Consider the following 23,716-nt stretch of genomic DNA (forward strand, 5'->3'; position numbering starts at 1 on the left):
TATCTGATGGGATGATTGCCTCATGTATATCTACCACTTTCCTGCCATGAACTTGCTACCACAACCATTAGCTTATATCAGACTTTTGTTATTGCAGTTACAGAGAAGGAAAGAAAGTAAAGACTGGTGATTATCCTGGATTAGAAGAATTAGCTACAGTGTGTGTAATGTGTAATGATTCTAGTGTTGATTACAATGATGTAAGTGTGTACAGTGTGTGTAATGTGTAATGATTCTAGTGTTGATTACAATGATGTAAGTGTGTACAGTGTGTGTAATGTGTAATGATTCTAGTGTTGTTCATTTTGTATGTCAATTTATTGAATGAAAACCTTAGGGTGGAGCAGTACATCAACAGTGGTATTGATGATAGAAAATCTAATTGAAAAATAACAGATATGCTGGCTTTTAGAATATTTCTGAATAAGTCATCAGTAAGTCAATACATGGAGGGCAGTATAAACAAAATTTTCTTGGGAAAAATTGCCCTAATCATCTGAGGTCAGGTTTGTCTGAGGTATTGGGAGTTAAAGATTTTATAATTACCAAAATTGTAAGTAACTGGATGGAAGGATACATTTTTATAAATATCCAAGTCAAAAGTTGTAGTTACATTTTTTAGATTAATATATATATATATATATATATATTGAGTCAAATCTTATTCAAGGGACATAACAAGTATTTAGTACTGATGAACATAGATTATCCCCCTTTACCCATTCTATGATAAATGATAATGGTTATTTCTTGCATTCTGAAAGTCCGACAGAAGTTCTCTCTATTTCTATGCTAATTAAGTAAAGCACAACAAATAAATAAGTCCACAAAGTTAGTCAACCATGAATGTAAGTAACAATTAAAACAGACAATATAGGCAGCATGACTTAGTGCAGACAAGAGAAATGATAATGTTTATTTATTTCTTAGGAACATTGAAAATAAGAATTCACTTTTGAAGCATAAGTCAGCTTTAAGCATAAGTCAGCTCTTATTTTATTTACAGACAAAGGGAGTGTATGAAAAGGTTGGTGAAGCAACAGAAACAGCTTTAACTGTGTTAGTAGAGAAGATGGATTATTATAATACAGACAAATCAGGACTGAACAAACGGGAAAAGGGTACAGCTTGTAATCATGTCATCTCTCAAATGTGGAAAAAGGAATTCACATTGGAGTTTTCCCGTGACAGGAAATCTATGAGTGTGTATTGTTCACCTAACAAACCCACCAGGACTGCTCAAGGATGTAAAATGTTTGCAAAGGTATGTTTGTCATTCACCAAAAAAGAATTTATACATTTGTGAATATAGAAATGCAGTTAAACATCAGCATGTCAATAATTAATTTAAATCCCAAAGGGGAGTTATTTAAGCTACAATAGATATTTCATAATGACAATAATCATTATTTTAAAAATAAATAGTGAAAAAAGGGTATTCAAGATCACATGCATAATATTAACATATATGATCTGTACATTGTCTGTGGAAAACAAGTTCTTGAAGAGAAACTGGCTTAAATCAATCGATGATATGAAAAAGGTTGCAATAGTCCAGTCAAACTAAGATTTTACCTCAAACTAATTGCAACAGAAAATGTTTTAGTTCTAATCTATAGCATTATGCCCTTTTTAATTTCCTATGGAAATTAACATTGGAAGGGGAGATAACTCTTACAAAAAAGAGTCATTTTCGGTAAGTCTTTGGTTGTTTTTCTTGAAATTTAGGTATAGTATGATACTTTGATGGGGTTGTAAGTTTGTAATTGACTAAATTATATAATCTTCTACTCATGAAATGTACAAAACCGAAATGTTATGGGTAGTTTTATTTTTTTCGTGCATTTTTCATTAAAGAAATTGCACATTTGAAGCTTTGTGACCATTTTGAAAAAAAAATGTGAAAAAATGGTATTGTTTATACCTGCATATTGCATTTTTTCAGCAACTTACCTATCTTAAGAAACTTTAAACCACAAAAAAGAAGAATACATGCTTAATTATTTTAATTAAATTTGCGATTCTTTACCTTGACATGTTGAAAAATTCAATAAATGGTGAACTAATGAATTAAGAAATCGAGATTATAGCTTGATAAAAGATATGAAAACACCTTTAGAGTTTTTTGTTATACTCTAAAGACCGCTAAAAAATCAAGTATACATACATTCTGATGAACAGAAGTGGTAAAAATATAATTTTGTATCAATTTTAATTGATATTACTGCCTTTTTTGCAAGAGTTATCTCCCTTTTCAATGCAAATCTCCATAGGAATTTTAAATGGTGATTTTTTTAGTTTTCCTCAAGTTAGATTTTATGGGACTTTTTTCTGTGTACATTTGGGGTATAATGCTAAAGATTACAACTTTAAAATCTTCTGTTGCAATTACTTTCAGGTTAGGGTCAAATTTATGCTAGATTGACTAGACTACAATGAGATATTTTATACATTATTAAACTAATGATTGTTACAGTTGTTAAAGAGAAACAATCAGTTTGGAAATTTATTTCTTAACCTCACCTTACTCCTCAAAACCAGCCAATGAACACATGTCAATTTAGAGATTAACATGTTACCAGTACATTTCATAAGAATGAGTAGTAAAGGGATATCATGCTAGTACAAAATAAGATGTCATTTGTAAAATGTAGAATTGACCACAATCTGTGTTTGTAGGGAGCACCAGAAGGAGTATTGGACAGATGTACCCATGTCAGAGTTGGTAGTACTAAAGTACCCATGTCTCCTGCAATCAAAAATGATATCATGAAACATGTAGCAGCCTATGGAACAGGTATGTTAACTGTAAATCTTGTATCCATATAGATTATCAGGTTGGCTGAAAACAAAACATTACTACAAAAGAGATGATTTCAGCTTCCCAATTTTGAACTTTCCATTTCTATGTAGTAACTTTCCAGCAGTGCCTGCATATGGAGTATATATCTCCCAAGTAATATGATATTCCCAGGCTTGTATTTCCTATCATGACTTCCTCGATAGAGGGTTGCTGCTAACAAAGAAGCTTTTAAACCAAGAGTTCCAAATGGTGAAGTTGAAATCATCCCTTTGTAAATGTTACGGACACCATCACAAGTTGTTTGAACTTTATGGAATAACAGTTTCACAAATGATATCAGATATGTTCCTATGTTGTATCTACAATCCACTTCTCTTTTCACCATGAATGTGACCTACTGAATTAGACTACTTTCTGGGTTTGTTATAACATGAGCAACACTACGACAGGTGCAACATGTGGAGCAGGATCTGGTTACCCTTATTTGTCTGTTTGTCTTTATTTTTTAGCCACGGCGTTGTCAGTTTATTTTTGATTTATGAGTTTGACTGTCCCTCTGGTATCTTTCGTTCCTCTTTTGTTGGGTTTTCTACACATTGATATTGTAAAATATCAGTTGATAGTAGCAATGTGAACTTTTTTGGCAAGTGAGTCCAGTGATTGAGCGCCTGATATTTTATAATAAATTCATGAAGAAAACCTGATCATTTGTTTATCCTTCTATAACTGGTCTTTGTCCCCTCCCTAAGACAGTTTTACGCTTGACAAAAGCAAGCTTCATAAGGTCTCTTTATATTGTGACATCACTTATTATTTCTCCTCCGACATAGTGACATTGCTGATAATGCCTGGTCTGGCTTCAAAGGCTTGATACAAGAATGGCGAAGCTACTGTGATATAGGCTTATGGAAGGACGATATATATATAAAAAAAATAGCAGCAATAATTTACTTTATAATATTGAAGGGGAAAAATTGGAATGATACAATGTGTTCAGTGGAATTATTTTTATTTTCAATTTGAATAAAATTGAGAATGGAAATAGGGAATGTGTCAAAGAGACAACAACCAGACCATAGAACAATGAACTAGATAAGTTCTTGCTTGGACCATCACTCCATAATCTAGTATATTATAAGAGCATAAACTTGAAGCCTATTTCAGGCTGATATTTATAAAAGGTGATGTTACAGTCTGTGACATTAGCCACAACTAGCCTGATGCTCAAAACAGTTGAACTTCAGCTCATATCGGACTTCACTAGTAACAACTATTTCCTTTTCATATTCTTACACATATCTGAAGTTCAAATAATCAAGTACTGCATTAATAATGACAAATTTTAAGACTATATCAGGTCGGCAAGTCAAACTTCTTTTCAGGAACTCGTGGAGAGCTTACTCTGGGGCTTATTAGTTGACTTCAGTAGTGTAGGTTCAATTAAATTTTTAGTCACAAATTAGAATAACAAACTTGTCTTAATTTTCAAGGACGTGACACCCTACGATGCTTGGCATTAGCCACCATTGATAACCCACCACGTAGAGAAGATATGGACTTGGAAGATGCTAGGAAGTTTATTGAGTATGAGGTATGTTTCTTTAGATCTAAAAAAGGGACAACATGAAGCATATTTATAGTCTTGCTAAAATTATGTTTTAGAAAAAAAAGATTTAAAATATAAACATACAGTAGCCTAAGTAAATAATTTTTTTTTTTCAGTTTGGAATTCTGAAACTTTTTAAAGGAAATAAGTAACTTTCAGATACGAGTCAGAATTTCACTTTGTTGAAACATTTATGTGAAAAAAATAAAACTTTAACAGCTACAAATTATTTTGGTTATCAACAATTTAAAAAACAACTTTTCCCATATTCCTTAATGTTATATAAAGGCTTGAACTTCATAGCTCATAATTAATGTGTTTACACATTGATAAAATATGCTTGTTAAACATTATAAACCTCTAACAGGATATAAGACTATACATATACAACCCGTTTGCTTGCATTAACTTACCAAAATAGATATTTATTAAAAGCCTAAATATTTCAACATATTGTTTACATTTTATATATTTTGGAATTCTAATTGTATCACAAATTCCAGTTAAGAATTGACTAAATACCAATATCCTAATATCGTCGGGTAACTATGCTATAATTCATTTTCATAGGTTTAAGGTGACTAAAAGTTTAAACTGTTATACAAAATCTTTGTTCATGAATATATTTGCTAAGGTTTTGTACAATGAAAATTTATAAAAGTAATAATTGTTTGATCTTGTTTTACAGACAAATATGACCTTTGTTGGTATTGTTGGAATGTTGGACCCTCCACGTACTGAAGTAAAGGAAGCCATTGAACGTTGCCGCGATGCTGGAATCAGAGTCATTGTCATCACTGGAGATAACAAGGTACTTTATCCTATATGAATGTACAACAACAAAAAGTTCTGTTCTCTAACTTTAGTTTGACTCAACCAAATATTATGAAACTAATACACAATGCTTATAACCACAAAACACAGACCAATTTTGAATTTTGGTGGAGTCACATAAATCGTACAAAAGCTATGTTCCTTTATAAAGGAAAAATAGCCAAAGTTTTAGTTTTTGGAAGTGGCACTTTAACCATTCTAGAGTTATGCCCCTTTATAAATGAAAAATGCTGATGTTTTAGTTTCTGTTTACTTCCTTTAGTTTGCCTCAAAAAAAAATTTTGAAACTTAAACACATTGCTATTTATCACAAAACACAGAATTTCAGTGGGGTCACTTTAACTGTTCTATGCCTCTTTATAAATGAAAAATTACTGAATTTTTTGTTTCCGTTATTTAACTTAAGTATGCCTCAAGGAAATGTTTTGAAACTTGTACACAATACTTATTACCAAAAAACTCAGATCAAGTACAAAGTTAGGTAGCTTTTACAGTTCTTCAGTTATGTTCCTTTATAACTTTATATTATGATATGCAAGCGAGGGCATCTGACACATTCCCCATTTATTTTGTTGATGAATAAACCAATGTTTATTATTTATTTATTAACTTCATTCTTCTAATTTAAACATAGGCTACTGCTGAGGCAATCTGCAGAAGAATTGGTGTATTTGGTGAGAATGAAGCAACCGAAGGTTTATCATTTACTGGACGAGAGTTTGATGACCTGTCTATAGAAGAACAAAGAAGGGCTGTTATGAAGGCTCGTCTATTTGCACGTGTAGAACCATCTCACAAGAGTAAAATTATTGAGTTTCTGCAGGCAGAAGGAGAAGTCTCAGCTATGGTATGTATCAAGTTGTAAAATATAGGTTGCAAAGAAGAAAACATTGCAATATTGTTGACTGAAATGTTGAGCGACATTTAATAAGAAGAAAAGCTATCAGATATATATGATTTTATAGCATTTTGAACATTCAATTAAGTCACCTACTTCTTGAATATTTCAGTTGTGAAATCAAAAAAAAAACATGGAAATTATAGAAGAGAAAACATGAAAAAATCACTTATGACTTGTATGTTAATCAAAGATTACAGATAGATTTATAAAAGTTTAAATAAGGGAAACAAACACAATAAGCCAACATGTCAATAAAAAAAAATGAGGTAACAAAAATTTCTTTTTATTTGATTATCCATTTATCAAATATTAATTAAAACATTTTTTCCATTAAATATAATTGTAGAATATGATTTCTCTCTTTAGACAGGTGATGGTGTAAACGATGCCCCTGCTCTGAAGAAAGCTGAAATTGGAATTGCTATGGGTTCTGGTACTGCTGTGGCAAAGTCAGCTTCTGATATCCTTTATTACTTGTTCAAAGTTTTATTTTGTGAACATATTTGTAGCATGATATAAATATTGCTAACATTGGCTAGAAGTAGTATTGATTTGAATGAAAAAACATGTGAAAAAAATCTGTTGATGAAGGTAATTTTTGAGAATTAAATGCAATGCAGTTAAGGAAATTGTTAATTGATTGCAGTTTGGAAAATAATTGATAGTCTAGTCAAAAATATCTTGGGTGAAAACTTAAGGGTAAATGAATGAATGTACTCTCAAGCTTTGAACAAGATGTTCACAACACCAGCAAATATATAGTCACCGATAAATTTTTTTGCCTGCTTTAGAAGCCTTTTCTCTTGAAATGTCTATGCATCTGTTATATTTGACTTGTGACCATTGGGCATTGTAAGCCTTTATCTAAAAGGCCCTGTTGACCATTCATTTTGAATTCTTTATTTCAAATCCTTCATCCAGGAACTATGTCCTCCTGATTCTTAGAATTACATTAAAGTATAAATCCTTGACAGATGTTTACAGATGGTATTGGCAGACGACAACTTCTCTTCAATTGTAGCTGCAGTAGAAGAAGGCAGAGCCATCTACAACAACATGAAACAATTTATTCGTTACTTGATCTCATCAAACATTGGAGAAGTTGTATGGTATGTATTACTATTTATTTTACTTGTTGTGGATAATTTTGACACGTTCATTGATATCTTTACTAACTAAGGCAATGGTTTACTTTTTAAATAGTTATTTGGATGGAGAGTTGTCTCATTGGCACTCACACCACATCTTCCTATATCTATATAAGGCATAAGCTATGCATGTGTTGACCAATTTTCTTGCAATTTATTCAACTCTGTTTCTATTGACAGTATTTTCCTGACAGCTGCCCTTGGTATCCCAGAAGCCTTGATTCCAGTACAGTTGTTATGGGTAAACTTGGTAACTGATGGTTTACCAGCCACAGCTTTAGGATTTAATCCTCCAGATCTTGACATCATGAAGAAACAACCAAGAAGTGCCAAAGACAGTCTCATCTCAGGATGGTTGTTCTTCAGATATATGGCTATTGGAAGTAAGTACATATCTCTTATTGTTGGAACTTATGTTTACTGTTGGTAATCTCTAATGAAAAACATTGAAACGAACTAAATAAAACTTTGTCAATGATAAGTTGATTAATAAACTCATAAAATACACGAGTCATGAAAAATGAAAACCCAGAAAAAGAACCATTTGATGGTGGTTTTATTAGAAATAATGGCATTTCAGAATAGAATTCTACAAGTATTTCCTTGCTCTATGTAAATGATTTCTAATCTGTCGCAAAATGTTGGTAAAACATTGAGCAAGAGGAAGAACAGAGACCAAAAAGTTATATACTGATACTCTTGAAGGCTATTTTTGAGTTCTCTGAATTATGTGTGATGACATTAATTCCAGTAAGATTATTTAAGTCTAAAACGTTCTATAAATATGTTTTGTGTTTTCAGTCTATGTTGGTTGTGCTACAGTAGGAGCAGCCGCTTGGTGGTTTATGGTTTATGATCATGGACCTCAACTCAACTATTACCAACTTGTAAGTATTAGTGCTACATGCTTTCTTACACATAACTTGTACTGGACTTAATAATTAATCAATCAAACATACTGAATTAAAGAGATATTGGGTAGCCATCAATAAGACAGTAAACTCAACAACACAAAAAAAAAAGACATTTTAACAGGTTAACATATGGTCCTCAACATAAAGAAATTGTTTATACATCCTTTCAACACAGCTGTGGATTTCATCTAATTTTCCTGGATAAAGGAAAGTCTGATTTTTGTGGATATTTAAATTTGTAGTGTTACAAAAAATCTACATAAAAACTTCAAGAAAATATGTACTGTGTTGAACTTTCAATCTTTGTAATCACAAAATCTGTGATAATTGGTATCCAATGGATAATTAAGATGTGTCAAGAGTGTAGAAACGATGTGAATAGAATTTATATAGATGAAGGCCGTACTTTAACCTATAATGGTTTAATTTTTAAATTGTTATTTGGATGGAGAGTTGTCTCATTGGCACTCACACCACATCTTCCTATATCTATCCAAGATTTGCCATCAACACTAAATTCCTAAAATAACCAAAAAACATATAAAAAAAACCTATCAAGATAAAACAATTGATGAGGTTCCTTACTGGTCGTAATGCATCTTGCAACTGACTTTTTACACAAATATTCATTAAAGAAATTTATATTCTTCAGTTTCTGTTATTTTCATGGAGAAATTGTTATTTGAAAAAAAATTAATATATATATTTCAATTGTAAGACCAACTAATCTAATTACTAAAACTATAAGGTGAAAAATCTTTTTCTCTTTTCACAATTTAAAGGATGCTGGTATATATGGGTCTATATAAATCTTTGTCAAATTGCTGAGTAATACAAAAAAAATGCATCTTGATTTTGAAATATAACATTAATATAAGATCTCTTTTTAAAGATATATTTCTGAATATAGAATGAGTACATATAATTAATGCATACTGAGTACCAGTAATATATTGAGAAAAACATACCTTACAATTAGTTTTTTTTTATATCAGATTTATTAACTGAAATTATAAAAACAAAATTAACAATTTTCTTGATTTTCATAGCATAAACAGAAAAGAGGATTCCATCAAACTTTTAATTTAGAAACTTTTCTTAAAAGATAAGCCTTAACTTTTCTTTTGAAATACGCCTATCTATCTATATAAGATATGTATCGTAAGTAAGTAACTATCTTTTATGAATAATATTACAAGTTAAACTTGCAAATTAGTTGGGTCATTCAATTTATGAAAGAACAGATGAATAAGCATCCACATGACTGAGCTATGTGAAAAGATTTGACTATTTACTGACTATATTACAGACCCACCATATGCAATGTCCAGCTGAGCCAGGAATGTTCAAAGATGTTAGTTGTCATATATTTAATGATCCTCATCCAATGACAATGGCCCTGTCTGTACTGGTCACTATTGAAATGCTCAATGCATTAAACAGGTAACCAGGGCACAATTTTCAAGTACAAGGTGTTGGTTTTATATCTGTTTTATATAGACACTTATGATAGATACATGTTTGAAATCATTGCTTAAAAAGGCTCATAGAATTCAAACAATTTGAAAAGAAGTATTTCTTCATAGCAAATAAAGTTTAATATTTTACTAGATATTATTAAGACAGTGGATAAACAGTGGTATATTTCATAAGTGTCTATATTATCCTAATATCAATGTATCAAGAAACTATGGCATTAATATTCAAATAGAAAGTTTTGACCAAAATTTTAATAAAGAAATTGATTAAAAAGAATGTGGGAATCTTATTACATGATTCCATAGTTTCTTGGTTGCATTTTATTTTCTCTCCTTACAGGCTATCCAGACATCTGGTGGTGGTCCTACCAGTATACAACATACTTTTCTATTTCATAGCAGAATATTCACATAGATGTTTTAATTTATACCAAAATCAATGAAAAGCATCAAATATTTCATTCTTTATAAATTTGAGTGACATGTACTGTAACTTGAAACAGTCTTTTGAGGACACGTTTACATTTACTGGTAATATTTGTTTCTTATGGGGTTTTGAATTATATTCTGTTTCTTCTGTTCTTTAGAAGAGAACAGTCTTAATTATTGGTGCTATAGTACTTCTAACAAGAACAGTTAGTGTAATATTTTGATATCTGATATCAGGAGACTGCTATGTTTATATTCTGCTATGAAAAGTCTTGTTTTACTTTCATCCTTTTATTTGAAATCATTACTATGTTATTCCTTACACTTTCTCCTTAGACCCACCATTCCCAGTGTTTGGCCCAGGACGAAATGTTTAAAGGCATCAACTGTAATATCTTTGACAGTCCCCATCCAATGACCATGGCTTTGTCCGTGCTGGTTGTCATTGAAATGTTGAATGCTTTGAACAGGTAAGGAGCTGCAGGCATAGCAACAGGAATGTACACTGAATCACAAAGGGCAGCATATTAGTTCCCACTCCTGTCAAATGTTGCATGACTGATGCAGATAAGCCTGTACTACATACGGGATTCTGGACTCTTCTCAACCAAAATATTTCTCTGTTTATTGGAAAAAACAAAAAACTTTTATGAATCTTCATGACATATTTTTACATTTTATTGATAAATTTGTCAGGCTAAAAGCTTTCTGTTACATTTAATAATAAAGTAATACAAAATGAAGCATGTAAATCTGCATCTGGGTGCATTTAAGTCCAGGCTTTATATCCCTTTGTGGTACAGGGTTACAGCAAACACAGGATAAGTGTAAACCATTCTTCTGACTGGCTTTAAATAAACTGAAAGCTGTTGAAATTAAACTTGTGCATCTTGTTGGGTAACTAGTTCAGTGCATTTTGTGATTTCAACAGCTGTCAGTTGTTTAAAATGCCTTGCCTAACAGGCTAAATTCCTTGACCAGTTTCATGGAACACACTTCTCGAATGTTTGCTGTTCTTATTATCCCAGACAATCTGGAGTAATAAGTTAATATTCCTGCATGCTATATATCTGTATGCTTCTTATCTTGTTTAAGAATCAGAATAGATTGCTAAAATGTGGTATCATGATTTATTTCAGCTTAAATATTATTTTGCTATTTGTATTAAATTGAGTTTGCTATTTTAAGGGTTACATTTTCATTTAATTTAACAATTATGAAGTTGGTATTTGGTTTTATGATAAATAAAAGATCAGCTTTGACTCCCAGCACTCCTGCTATTATTGACCTTGGCTTGTTGTCTTCACGAGCAAACAGTTTGTTTACTTTATTACAGTTCACATAATTTTGCTGAGGACTTGATATTAAATTACAAATTTGTCAAGTTAAGGAATCACACTCGTGTGTCATTGACCATTTGCTTAGGACAAGTTGTGATCTGTGCTTCTTTTAATTTGATGTGATACTGAGTGCTAACAGAAAAGTAACTTATCTTATTTCTATAATGTACCTTGATTTCATAGTTCGTTGAAATTCATACTCAGTAGTAGATTTTTCCAAAAGGACTAGAAATTTGTTGATTTATCCCCCTTTCAATTAGATTCAAATTAATAACTGGAAATATATTTTAAGGCAGGTTATATTGCAGAAATTTTTAGCAATGAACTTTGCTCAAACTCAACTGAATGATTGATATATTAGAAATAAGTGTTTTTCATCATAGTTTTAGATACACTTGTACTTAATGATTATGATTGATATTAACCTGAAAGTTTTAGTAGTCAGTCTAGTGTAGATAGTAATTATCATCATATTTGTAGTGCTAATATGTACTAAATAAAGTTGTTATTGTGTGCTTTTAGAAATAATAACAAACTTATATTTTACAATGTGTGGATGATATTTGTTAGTCATAACCTTTTAATGAATATTCATAAACATAGGCTTTTATCATATCTAAGGCAATTCCAGCACATTTGTCAGTGTTGGATAACAACTATGGAATATAATTGAGAATGGAAATGGGGAATGTGTTGAAAGAGATAACAATCCAACCAAAGAGCAGCAAAAAGTTGAAAGCCACAATAAGCCTCTTCAACACTGAGAAAATCTCACACAGCTGCTAACCCCTTAACAAAAATGTGTACTAGTTCAGTGATAATGGATGTCATACAAAACTCTGAAATATTTAAATGAACTACAATTAGAAATTATACAAGATTAACAAAGGACAGAGGCTCCTGACTTGGGACAGGTGCAAAAAATGGAAGTCTTACCTTAAATCCTTTATTTATTTACTGGGGATTCATTTATTGTTGTTTATACAAAATTCGGTTCATTGAGAAAAAAATGTATATTTGTTATTTGGACAGTTTTGCACAATTAAATTTCAAATTTACAATTCCCCAATAAGTCATTAATAAAAGTAAATCCACAGTATATGTAAACATTTCATTCATCATTTTATGTGATAACTTTGTATAGAAATATTAACTAATGTTTATGACTCCAACTTGCAAATGTAGCGAAAATTACATGTATATATGCAGCTGTGGTTTATGTGCTTAAAGCCCAAAATAAAAATACCTTTACCTGTACCTACACTGCTGTGTATTGGCTGTGAATTATCTTTGGTAATTTTCTAATGGAGTGTTCTAAAGACACTTGCTTGTCACCAGAATCACCTTCCCTGTATATTTTTGGAAAAATGTTGATATTTTCTTAGTAGTTTTAGCCATAATTTTACCCTGATTCTTGGAACACTCATACATTTAACTCTGTAGTTATTTAGTAATATGATTGTCATTTTATTACTATTTTTGTATGAATTTTTTAGCCTAAAATGATTAATTACTTGAATTAGCCTTTAAATATGGAAAGCAATAGATAACTGAAATGAGGAGAAAAAAAACTGCTTTTATATATAAACAAAGTTGAACATAAACCATGCTATGACTTTTTATGAAGGACAATTCTAGCTGCTTTTTGTTTTTGTGCATGTTATGATATGTAATGTTGATTTTATTTTCAGTTTGAGTGAGAACCAGTCATTGATAGCCATGCCTCCATGGTCCAACCCTTGGTTGTTGGGTGCCATTGCTCTATCCATGTCTCTTCATTTCCTTATTTTGTACACAGAAGTAATGTCTGTAAGTATTAAACTATTAAGATGATATTTCATGTTATTCAATTAAAAATGTTTAATTTTATTTCCTGTTAAGTTAGGGCATAAAATGGTTGATTGTTACTAAAGTAAATCATTTAAAGTTACTTGACGCTTCATAATTAACAATTTTTTTTTCATATTTATAAGGTCCTTTCATGTTCTTGATGTTCAATTTCCACATATAGATTTCCAATATTAAAGATTATGTGTACAACAATATTGTCATGAGATCAAATTTTCAATTTTGTTGTTCTCAAGGTTAAATAAATATATATAGAAATAAATATGTATTGGCAATCATACAACATCTCTTTATTTGATATGTTATGATTTTGTTACATATCTATAAATATATTGATTGATTCTTTTGCAGACAATTTTCCAGATCACACCATTGAACTTCGCAGAGTGGTCAGCAGTGTTAAAGATATCTATCCCAGTCATCATACTGGACGAAACATTGAAGTTCGTTGCCAGAAAGTTTACTGATGGTAAAAAAAATATTTTCCTTGGTTCAGTAACAATGCTCCTCGTCTGGGTTGTGTACATTGGACTGGCATACTTATCTCCTATATGATGATTGTTCCCATTAGATTTTAAACATTTTCCTACCTTGTCATGCATCTCCCCAACAACCATTGTTCCCCAAAATAACCTGATTACCACAGAAATAGCATTGACTTAATCTCATTAATATCAGGAAATTATTGATAACATTGTTTATTGTTGTCATATTAATATTTTGTCTAGAAACATTTTGAAAAAAAATAGGAATTGTTTTATTTATTAATTTTTCAGATGGTTTTATTTCTTTAAAAGAAACATCAATTTCATTTATTAAAACCTTCCTGTTTTAAATTACCCCAAGTTTTAATTTTTCAATATTAATAATGGATGACATTTAAGTTAGAAAGTAACTTTCACCAAATTACTGTGGTATAATAAAATCAAATTGGTGATAATACTCTATAGCAATAATCCAAAAATCTGAACTATTTTATTTATTTTAAGTTGCCATGCTATGATTTGTTTCCCCCATTTCTTACTTTATGTGATAAAGTATTTCCAAGAATTTCATCATAATGTGTGAGTGTGTGTTGTTATATTTCATTTTGTCATAAACATTGTATCTGTAAACTCATTGTCCGAAATAGTATATTGTATTTATTTAGAGAGGGCCACTACTAAAACCAAGCAGAGATCAAGTAATTTACAATTTCTGTCATACAAATCCATTTAAATTCATTAAAGTTTGGTGATTTCATACAATGAAACTTATTATCTAAGTTATTTATTCTGACTATAATGCAGTTCTTTGAGCTCCATTTTTAAAGTGAATTTTAGTTAGTACTTTTTTATGAATGTTGTGAAAATGACAATAAGATATAAGGTGTTCAACATATATAGTCCATACTTTGAATGCCATCTTTGTTTTTGTTTTTGTTTTCATGCATGTCTTTGTCATTTTTTTTCTTGGTGATGTGTGATTGTATGGTGAGGTTTTGCTTTTAAAAGACTAGTTCATATGAACATATGCTGTAATCCCTCTTTGGTTGCACTTTGTTGCAGGTCAAAAATATATATTTCAATAGTTAAATGGTTTTAGAAAAAGGCTGTACATTGACCTATAATGGTTTACTTTTTTAAAAATTGTTATTTGGATGGAGAGTTGTTTCATTGGCACTCACACCACATCTTCCTATATCTATTAGAAAATATTAATGTTTGGACATATAGCATGTTAAATGCATATAAGATAACATGCAAAAAATATATTTAATATTTGAAGAGGAAAAAAATGGGAGAGGGGGATTAAAATTCAAGAAATTATAGTGTATGTTCATAAGCAAACTCCTGAAACTATACCTTAGAATCCTGCTTGGTATTAGTAGTGACAAAGTTATTTCAACAGTTAGGACAAAGTTTTTATTAGTGTTTTTATTTATTTAAACATAGATTGTCTATTACAGATTTTAACTTGTGACTACATTAACATTGAATACTGAATCTTTTCACTGTCCATTCTAACTACACTACACATGTGTCTTGTGACTTGGCACCTTATTTCTACACCAAATACTAACCAAAAAGCAAAAGTTAGAGACACATAAATTCCCTAAGCATAATATAATTGGTGTAAAAAGGGCTTTATTTTGAATGCATTAATGGTAAAGACCATTTAAATAAATAACACAAAACCAAGAACATTTATATTGGAATACAATATTTAAATCTACAAACATGAATAATTAACGTTTTTGGATGGACAGTGAAAATAAACGATAAACTATGTGAAGATTTGCTTATTTCACATTCAATCTTGTGCAGCAGTAATGCTTATCAAAGACAAGGTAAAGGTGTAGCCACATGCTTACAACTTGTACATGTAACTTGAATAAAGTTAACATTATTTTTATGATACCTCTATGATAAGTGCTTTCTGCATTGCTGAACCAAGTTCATAATGTCAATACTGTCATTTTATAATATCCAGATTGTTTATATAGTTTTTCATTCCTTTTTTCATTATTTAAAGGATTAGATAGGTTGTTATCTTTTCAATCGAAATTCAATTGTTATGAAAATTTCAGCATTGCACAGGCATATATAATTTTAGTTTCAAATTTATAAAGCAATATTCTAAATTGTAAGACAAATTTTTCAGTGGACTAAAACTTAACTGGTTTACACAGCAAATTGACAACAAAAATGGTAACAATAATAATTGTATATATGCCTTTCTAGTGATCTCTATATTTTTCTACTTTAAGAAATCCATTCAAAACTAATTTTTACCTGAAGTTTGTCAGGTTTTCAAAATAGTTTGTCAATTTGAAATTTAACTGTAGTGATCACAGGTTATCTTGCATGATCAAAGTTATAAGCTTCTCTTGCTATATTCAACTTTCTTATGTAGTTAATCTGTGTGCAGCTGTATAAAACATATCTGCAAAACTTCAGCATACCTTCTGATATATAATAATTTCAGTAATGCAGAATTTTCTTTAGAAATGTAGTCCAGTAAGATAATTTCCACCAAAATTTGTTGCCTAAAAACAATATGAAAGCTGCAAACTACTTGAAAATGTGGCATTTTTTGTCATGTCTATATTTTGATATTTTACTCTTTTTAATTGGAAAACACTACAGTAAATTGCTCATAATTTCATTTTTTTTGCTTGAATTTACCATTATTATATGTTACTGTTGCTGGACAACTTCCACAATATTTCATTTGATATTTTCTTGGATTGAAATATTCTCATTTTTGTTTTCATTATCTTTTTTATCCATTGATTATGTCACCAATGAAGGACATTTAAATATTGGCAGTATAAAAATGAAAGGTTGTGGTAGGTGTCCAAAACCATTCACAAAGTGTGTGTGCTGTCCAAGTTACATTCCATAATATCTACATGATGAAATTGTATTGAGGGTACTTTTTGCAATAATTAAATGATAGAATATATTATTGTGAAAAAATCTTTTATAAATTAAAGTGTACAAAAATTGCATGGTGTGTTTTGCCTTCTCCTTTTCTGCCAGGTAGACTACATGTAATATAAACATATCTTGTTGATGTGTGGCTTACAACTGTATATAGTCATTACTAATATGTAATCCCATCAATAACTCTCAAGTAGGAGTTGAAACAAATACACATCTTCCAGCTTCCAGTTAAACCAGATTCATTTAATTATTTGGGGCTTTATTCATGTATTGCATGGATTTAATTTTAATGTGCATGCTTGTGTATTTGTTTTAAAATTATTCTATATATGTTGAACATTTATATATGTATAAAGGAATATATAGATATGCTTTCCTTTTTCACAAAGCCTTCTCTATATTTCATGTTTGAAACTAAATTATGTAACATGAAAGACAGATTATAACAAGAAGATTAGTATTGTCAATTTAAATAGTCCCCATTACAAGATTTTATACACACAGAAGAAAGGCAGATATAGTAAATAAACATACTTTTAAGCAGAAGATATGTTTCATTTGGCTTTTGTGTCCATTATTTGAACTTTTTATCATAAGGGAATTGTGACAAACTTGCTATATGAGTTTGAAAAAAAAGGTATTGGAGCCTACCATTAAAACGCACACACATTAAGAATTACTATTCTATTTCTTTATATTCTAAAATAAAGTATTTTAATCTCTAAGTTCAATACATTTCTTTTTGCAACTAGAGATTTTATATATTATGATACATATTTTGATTTTAAATCATGCATGAGATTGAAGTCAATGCTATTATCAAGAATATGTGGTGAATTAGGTTAAGTCAAAGGAAACAATTTGAGTATGGGAAAAAAGAACATCTGTATACAACTTGCAAGTTTAATTTAATGAGCATAAACACTTATTCATTAAATAAAACACATTGAAAACACTCTGAAGCATTTATGAAGGAAGCAAAACATAGATGAGAAATCAGTCAATAATTGATGTATTGGAATAAAATAGAAGCTATTTCATGTACATCACACACTTATTTTAAAACACAAAAAAACAAAGAAAGAAAGAAGCAGTCATTTGATATTATCAAAACATCAAGGGTATAATCAAATGTATGTTGCAAGTGAGATACATTTCAGATTAAAGTACAAATATATGACTTAAGTTAACACAAAAATACAATGATTAGTTATGTTGTTTAAAATATGTACAAAAAATAAAGTACCATTGTACTTTCTTCACTTACAAGATTGGGTTAACTTTTGTGTTCTTGTTTTATTTGCATGTTACACCATGAATATAATATCTCTTTGTTGCATTTGATTGTGCATGGAATGTTAATGAATGAGCTTAAAATTTAATTTTTGCACCTATATTCATGCATTTTAATGACCCGGTACTTTCCTTCTAGCCTTGGTACTTTACTAATATATGCTCATGAGCAAAACTATAATTTTTCAACCAGTGTGTCAAGCTTTTCCTCATCTAACTATCTACGACTTTGGAAAGACTGTCTTTTCATTCCTTACCAGTAATTTCCATTTTATGAAATGCTGGCCCTTTTACCTGTCATCTTCTCCCAATACCTTGCACTTTGGAAGAACTAGCCTTTTTTGTCTATCATTCCTTCCCGGTACTTTTTGGAAATGATTATCTGTATATGTCTGCTTTGCCTTCCCAGTCTCTGAAATACTACCCTTACCTGCTTTTCACTTGTAGAAAAGTTAATTCCATTCTTGTAAGTGTTCTATTTGTTGAATAGATTTGACACAAGACAAAGTATACGTCAGTTATGATGCAGCTACAAAAGTACTCACAAGAATAGTAACTTGAACATATTGTCAAATACAAACAATAATTGTATTTTCGTTGAAGGTATTTTGAGTTTAAGAATCGTATGAAAGCTAGGCTCATAGGGTGCTGATTCTCAAAATCATTTCATTTATTGATTGTCTAAACTTGTGACGTCCTGTTCCTATAATGAGATTCTTTTAGAAACATGTTTCTTTGGTCTTAAAATTGGTATCATTTGTTTAAAGGAAAGGGGAGAGTTAGTGGATTGGGACTCGTTTTTGTTATTTGATGCATTTATTGAAGGTTGACGATTTACATATCTGGTAGATTAAAATAAGATTATAGCAAATAAATCATCAAATATACCAGGCATATTTGGAGAGATTGAGATGGTAGAAAAATATCTGAAGATTATGGCCTAAACTTTCCTTTCAAAAATCCACAACTTGTAAAAAGAGCCATAAAATGATAATTTATAATTTCTGATTTTATAATTCCATTTGTAACAACAATTTCCAACATTCCATTACTCGTCTTTTGCTTTGAAGATGTGCTTGACGAAAAAATTGTTTAAGGGAACTCGATGCACAGTAAAGATATGAAATGGCATGATTAATGTCAGAATAGCAGCTTCATAGATTGCTATTGAAAGGAAAATGAGCTTTCATAAATGTATTTTCTTAAACTAAAGAATAATTGATAAGTTTCTGTTACTTTCGATGCTTATTTATGTGCAGGTGCAGAGATAGTGTCATGTCTAGGAAGCATGTACTGTCAACACACCTAGCTAACTTAACTAACAAATTAATCAACGAATGCTTAATGTATTCGTCATATTTTCAGACTACCCAAACTTCTTCTGAAAAGATTGGACGAAAAAGATGAATCCAAGATGTTACCTGCGAAGGACATGTATAAAAGCTCCGTCCAATTTTGTCATCCCTAAATATGAGTCCTTTGGAATGGATTAAAATGGCGATTACCTATATTTCTTGGAATTTGGAATTTAAATGCTCTTTATTTATGCAAAGCTCATGTTGCTGTATCTACTTGGAAGAGCTCATGTTTATTTTAACATTTTTTGTTTATTTTCGTATAATATATATGTATTTGTGTGTGCTTGCTATAGATTGTGGTTATTGTAGTACATAGAAGATTGCATAAATTATATATTATACGTTGATGATTAGCTGCTAAAAAGTTCATGAATGCTTCTTTTCATGCGGACTTGACTTATTTGCATGTGATGTACAGAACATGCAGAACGTTGATCGCTTCCTTCAACGTCTAGCTGATCTACTGTTAAATAACTCGTCATATTATTTACAGTTCCGCCAAACTCAGGATACGACCCATATAGATAAGGAATATAGGTAAACAGTTCCATCGCCATTTAGTAGCTATATAATTGACTGTGTTGTATAATACAAGGACTACCGGAAGTGTGCAACTACCCATTACCGTTTCGGCAGAATATTTCGCATTATCCATTTTTTTCGAAAAAAGTGCGGACTATCTGTTCCTGTTGTCGATTTGAATCACTGTGTAGTTGTTCGATAGAAATTGTGTGTCAGTCTTCTTCAAGAAATCCTATTTGTTACGCGCTATGTGCTATCTTTTTTATGTGTGATTTATTAGAATAGTCTTCGGATGTCGATTATGCAAATTACATGCATCACGAGAAATTAATGTCAGGTCATTTTGTACTTTGTTCATTCGTTCAAGTGTGTATATAGATGAAATGTTTGTGTTTTGTGAGTCCTACCTATTGAAACGGTCATTTGATCTAATGAGGCCCAGCTCATATGACCGTTTCATCCATTATACTGTGGCATTGAGACATTGCTTCATTGACCCCTAGGGGAGTTATTTTGTATATAAATCGCCATTTACGTAGTAATTGTAGATATTTATTGAGGTGTTAGCATTCATTATTACTATTTAAGAATTTATTAAGCATATTTATAAATATTGATAAAAAAAGAAAATATTAATGAATCTCCTTAACTTTTATTCAATTGAAAAATTGTCTTTAAAGATAAAACGATTAATATATTAAATTCTAGATTTAAAACATAAAAGTTATAATATACACAGCTCTAAAAATTACATCACAAAGCATTTCACTAGCATGCCACAGTATTTTAAACCATTGAGCTATGGTCAGTTGACTTTGCCAAAATTAAAGTTCCTAGTGTCCAAAATAAACATATCAAATTCGGCATTCATGACATTACATTCATAAAAGTTTGTTATTGAACCTTTTTGTTTTACGATTTGAAGAACCCACCCTATTGTACCTCAATTTTTGCCATTTCATCGGGCAGATTAACTGTTTTAATGTGAAATATTGTTGGTGTATTGAGAAGTATTTATTTTTCCAAATATCTATTTATACAATTGTTTCTATGACAAACTTGGCAGTTCAAATGATATCAAGCAGCATTTAATAATTGTTGATCTAAACACAAGATTATCTAAAACTTCCATATCTTATGGTAGATTATGCAAGCTGCTTAACGAAATAATTTATAACAGCATTTTGTTGCAAAGGAGAAAAGACCAAAGTCAATAATATGTTGTTGATGACTTTTTAGTATTGTTTAGTCTTCAAGCTGTATTGTTGTGTAAATGATTTTATCAGATAGGTGTTGTGAAAAGCGATTTGTTAGGTAGCGAAGTTTTCTGCTCGATGATTAGGCACAACATTAACTGTTATTGTGTTTGAGCAAATTATTTGTGTTAGCAACATTTTTTGCTCGATAATAAAGCACAACGACGATTAACTGCCAGGTTTTTATACATTTCCTATAGAAATAAAATATTTTGTTTGTAATTATAGTTTTTCATTGGCCTCTTTCAAAAATTATCAGGGAGGCGAAAACATAATCCAAAAAGCCCATAATTGATAAATACATGTAAATACAAGTAAAAAATCAAAGACGAATCAGTAAAACAAGATACGAATCAGCGAATATGACCAATATCCGAGTTGTTTGTCGCAGACACTTACACAAAATCTGCACTGTGATGCATACAGAATCAAAAGACTAATAGATGTTGAAGATATAAGCAAAACTATCATCAATGTACATTTTTGTTTATGGGTCAGCTTAAGCACGCCTCCAGGTTCGAGCTTTTTTCACTGCATTGACGACCCACTGGTGGCCTTCGGTTGTTATCTGCTCTTTGCTTGGGTTGTTGTCTCTTTGATTAATTACCCGTTTCCATTCTCAATTTTACAGAAAATGCGAATAAAGATTTAGTTGACCGGTCAAAGTTGAACACTATTTAATGGGTTGGCCTGGACTATCCCAAATAATTGTACTAGTACGCAACGCTCGGCATCTTCTCTGATGCAAGCTCTTCTGACGTTTTTTTTTTAACATGTATCCAATCCTGCTGATGACTTGTTATACATTTGTTCCGCTTATGAATTGTCTTCTTTATGTCATGGCAAATATCACGGACTTTGGAATATTCATCACGCTTGGCTGCACGCTTAATCCTGAATGATATGATTTCAGCTGTTTAACAACTTTGTCTGATTTATTCCTCGTGTCTTCGTTAAGTTTCCTCTTAATGCTGCCAATTTCAATTACAAAATTTCCACAATAAAAAAAATCTTATGTTTGATTCGTCTACGCTCTACACTGCTTTTCATGAAGCTAAACGGAAAAATCGACTACACCGTTTCATGAAAAAAATATCAAAATTGGAATCAAAGATGAGAATTCCTTGTTTTAGATCATTTAAAATCTGACTTCGTGAAAACCATATGATCCCAACAACAGATACAACGGAAATGACATAAACAAAATGCTGGCAGTTTTGACCGAAAACATATTTGTTGAGTTTGGATGATCATGTGTTCAAGGGAGAGGCGAAATATACCAAAGAAACATTTAACTCACAAGTTGTACGTTTTACACGATAACGTAGGACATTTCATCACAAACTTATTCACCATAACTATATGTCTGTGTTTAAACAATGCGCTGCCTATTCACGAACACACAGATAAAAGCGATTTCCCAGTTTTTTTTAATAACTTTGATTTGTATCTCCCTAATGGGATTTGAACAACAACTGTTGCCTCTAATTCAAGGCCATACAGTAAAATGATACTACGATTTCGTCTCCTTTTCTCAAATGTGACCTTCCGAATTGAACTTATCACCGGGTTTGTACTAGTTATCAAAGGTAACAGAATTATAATTTGGTAATTTGATTTAAATTTCCGAAGTGTTGACTACTGGGCTGGTGATACGCTTGGGGACGAAATGTATCTAATGTACCATAATTATAATTAAATACACCAGACTCGCGTTTTGTCTACATAAGACTTATGAGTGACCCTCAGATCAAAATATATATTAAACCAAACAAGTACAGAGTTAAAGAGCATTGAGGGCCAAATACAACTACGGTAATCTATGCCTGGGTTACGAAAATCCGCAGTATTCCGAAAAATTCATACTTTCGTTAACAGGACATTTATAAAAATGACTACACAGTTAATATTCATGTCAAGAAGTAGTGTTGACTACTGGGTTAGTGAAACCATCGGTGACGAACCTTCCACCAGCAGTGGCTTCGACCCAGTGGTGTAAGTAGTTATCAAAGGTATCAGAATTATAATTTAATACGTCAGACGCGCGTTTCGTCTTCATAAGACTCATCAGTGACGCTCAGATCAAGATCATTATTTAGCTAAACAAGCACAGACTTGGAGAGCAATGAGGACCAAAAATTCCAAAAAAAGTCTAATACTGCTAAGGTAATCTATGCCTGGGAAAAGAAAATCCTTAGTATTTCGAAAAATTCATACTTTTGTTAACAGGAAATTTATATTATGACCACATGATCGATATTCATGTCAATATCGAAGTGTTGACTACTGGGCTATAGATACCCTCGGGGACGAAATGACGGGCTTCACATGTGGAACAGGACCTGCTTATCCTTCCACAACACCTTTGATCACCCACAGTTTTGGGTAGGGTTCGTTTTGCTCACTCTTTGTTTTTTATACTGTTGTTGTTCGTCTGTTGTTGTTTGTCTGTTTTTATTTTCATTTTTAGTCATGGAATTGTCAGTTTATTTCGACTTATGAGTTTAATGTCCCTTTTGTATCTTTCGCCTCTTTTTTAGAGAATTGAAATGATTGAG

General features: G+C 31.0%; 1 protein-coding gene across 6 annotated transcripts in view; it reads left to right on the forward strand.

Moving 5' to 3' along the window:
• The window catches only part of LOC134681023 (calcium-transporting ATPase sarcoplasmic/endoplasmic reticulum type-like), a 62,402-nt gene extending 41,022 nt beyond the window's left edge, over window positions 1–21,380 (forward strand). For 2 of the 6 annotated variants that reach the window (XM_063540388.1, XM_063540393.1), the window contains 13 exons: window positions 98–200; window positions 1,007–1,264; window positions 2,680–2,797; window positions 4,294–4,394; window positions 5,098–5,220; window positions 5,878–6,090; window positions 6,511–6,604; window positions 7,127–7,253; window positions 7,473–7,675; window positions 8,094–8,179; window positions 9,516–9,649; window positions 13,145–13,262; window positions 13,653–16,792. In XM_063540388.1, the coding sequence (XP_063396458.1) occupies window positions 98–200; window positions 1,007–1,264; window positions 2,680–2,797; window positions 4,294–4,394; window positions 5,098–5,220; window positions 5,878–6,090; window positions 6,511–6,604; window positions 7,127–7,253; window positions 7,473–7,675; window positions 8,094–8,179; window positions 9,516–9,649; window positions 13,145–13,262; window positions 13,653–13,856 (1,882 nt within the window). In that variant the 3' untranslated portion in view covers window positions 13,857–16,792. Of the gene's footprint in view, window positions 1–97; window positions 201–1,006; window positions 1,265–2,679; window positions 2,798–4,293; window positions 4,395–5,097; window positions 5,221–5,877; window positions 6,091–6,510; window positions 6,605–7,126; window positions 7,254–7,472; window positions 7,676–8,093; window positions 8,180–9,515; window positions 9,650–10,449; window positions 10,584–13,144; window positions 13,263–13,652; window positions 16,793–19,387 lie in introns of those variants that run through there. The other 4 variants (XM_063540392.1, XR_010100554.1, XM_063540391.1 and 1 more) reach the window with 4 other exon arrangements.
• The last annotated feature ends 2,336 nt before the right edge of the window (window positions 21,381–23,716 follow it).

This window comes from Mytilus trossulus, chromosome 8, assembly GCF_036588685.1.
Source record: "Mytilus trossulus isolate FHL-02 chromosome 8, PNRI_Mtr1.1.1.hap1, whole genome shotgun sequence".
NCBI classification, from domain to species: domain Eukaryota; kingdom Metazoa; phylum Mollusca; class Bivalvia; order Mytilida; family Mytilidae; genus Mytilus; species Mytilus trossulus.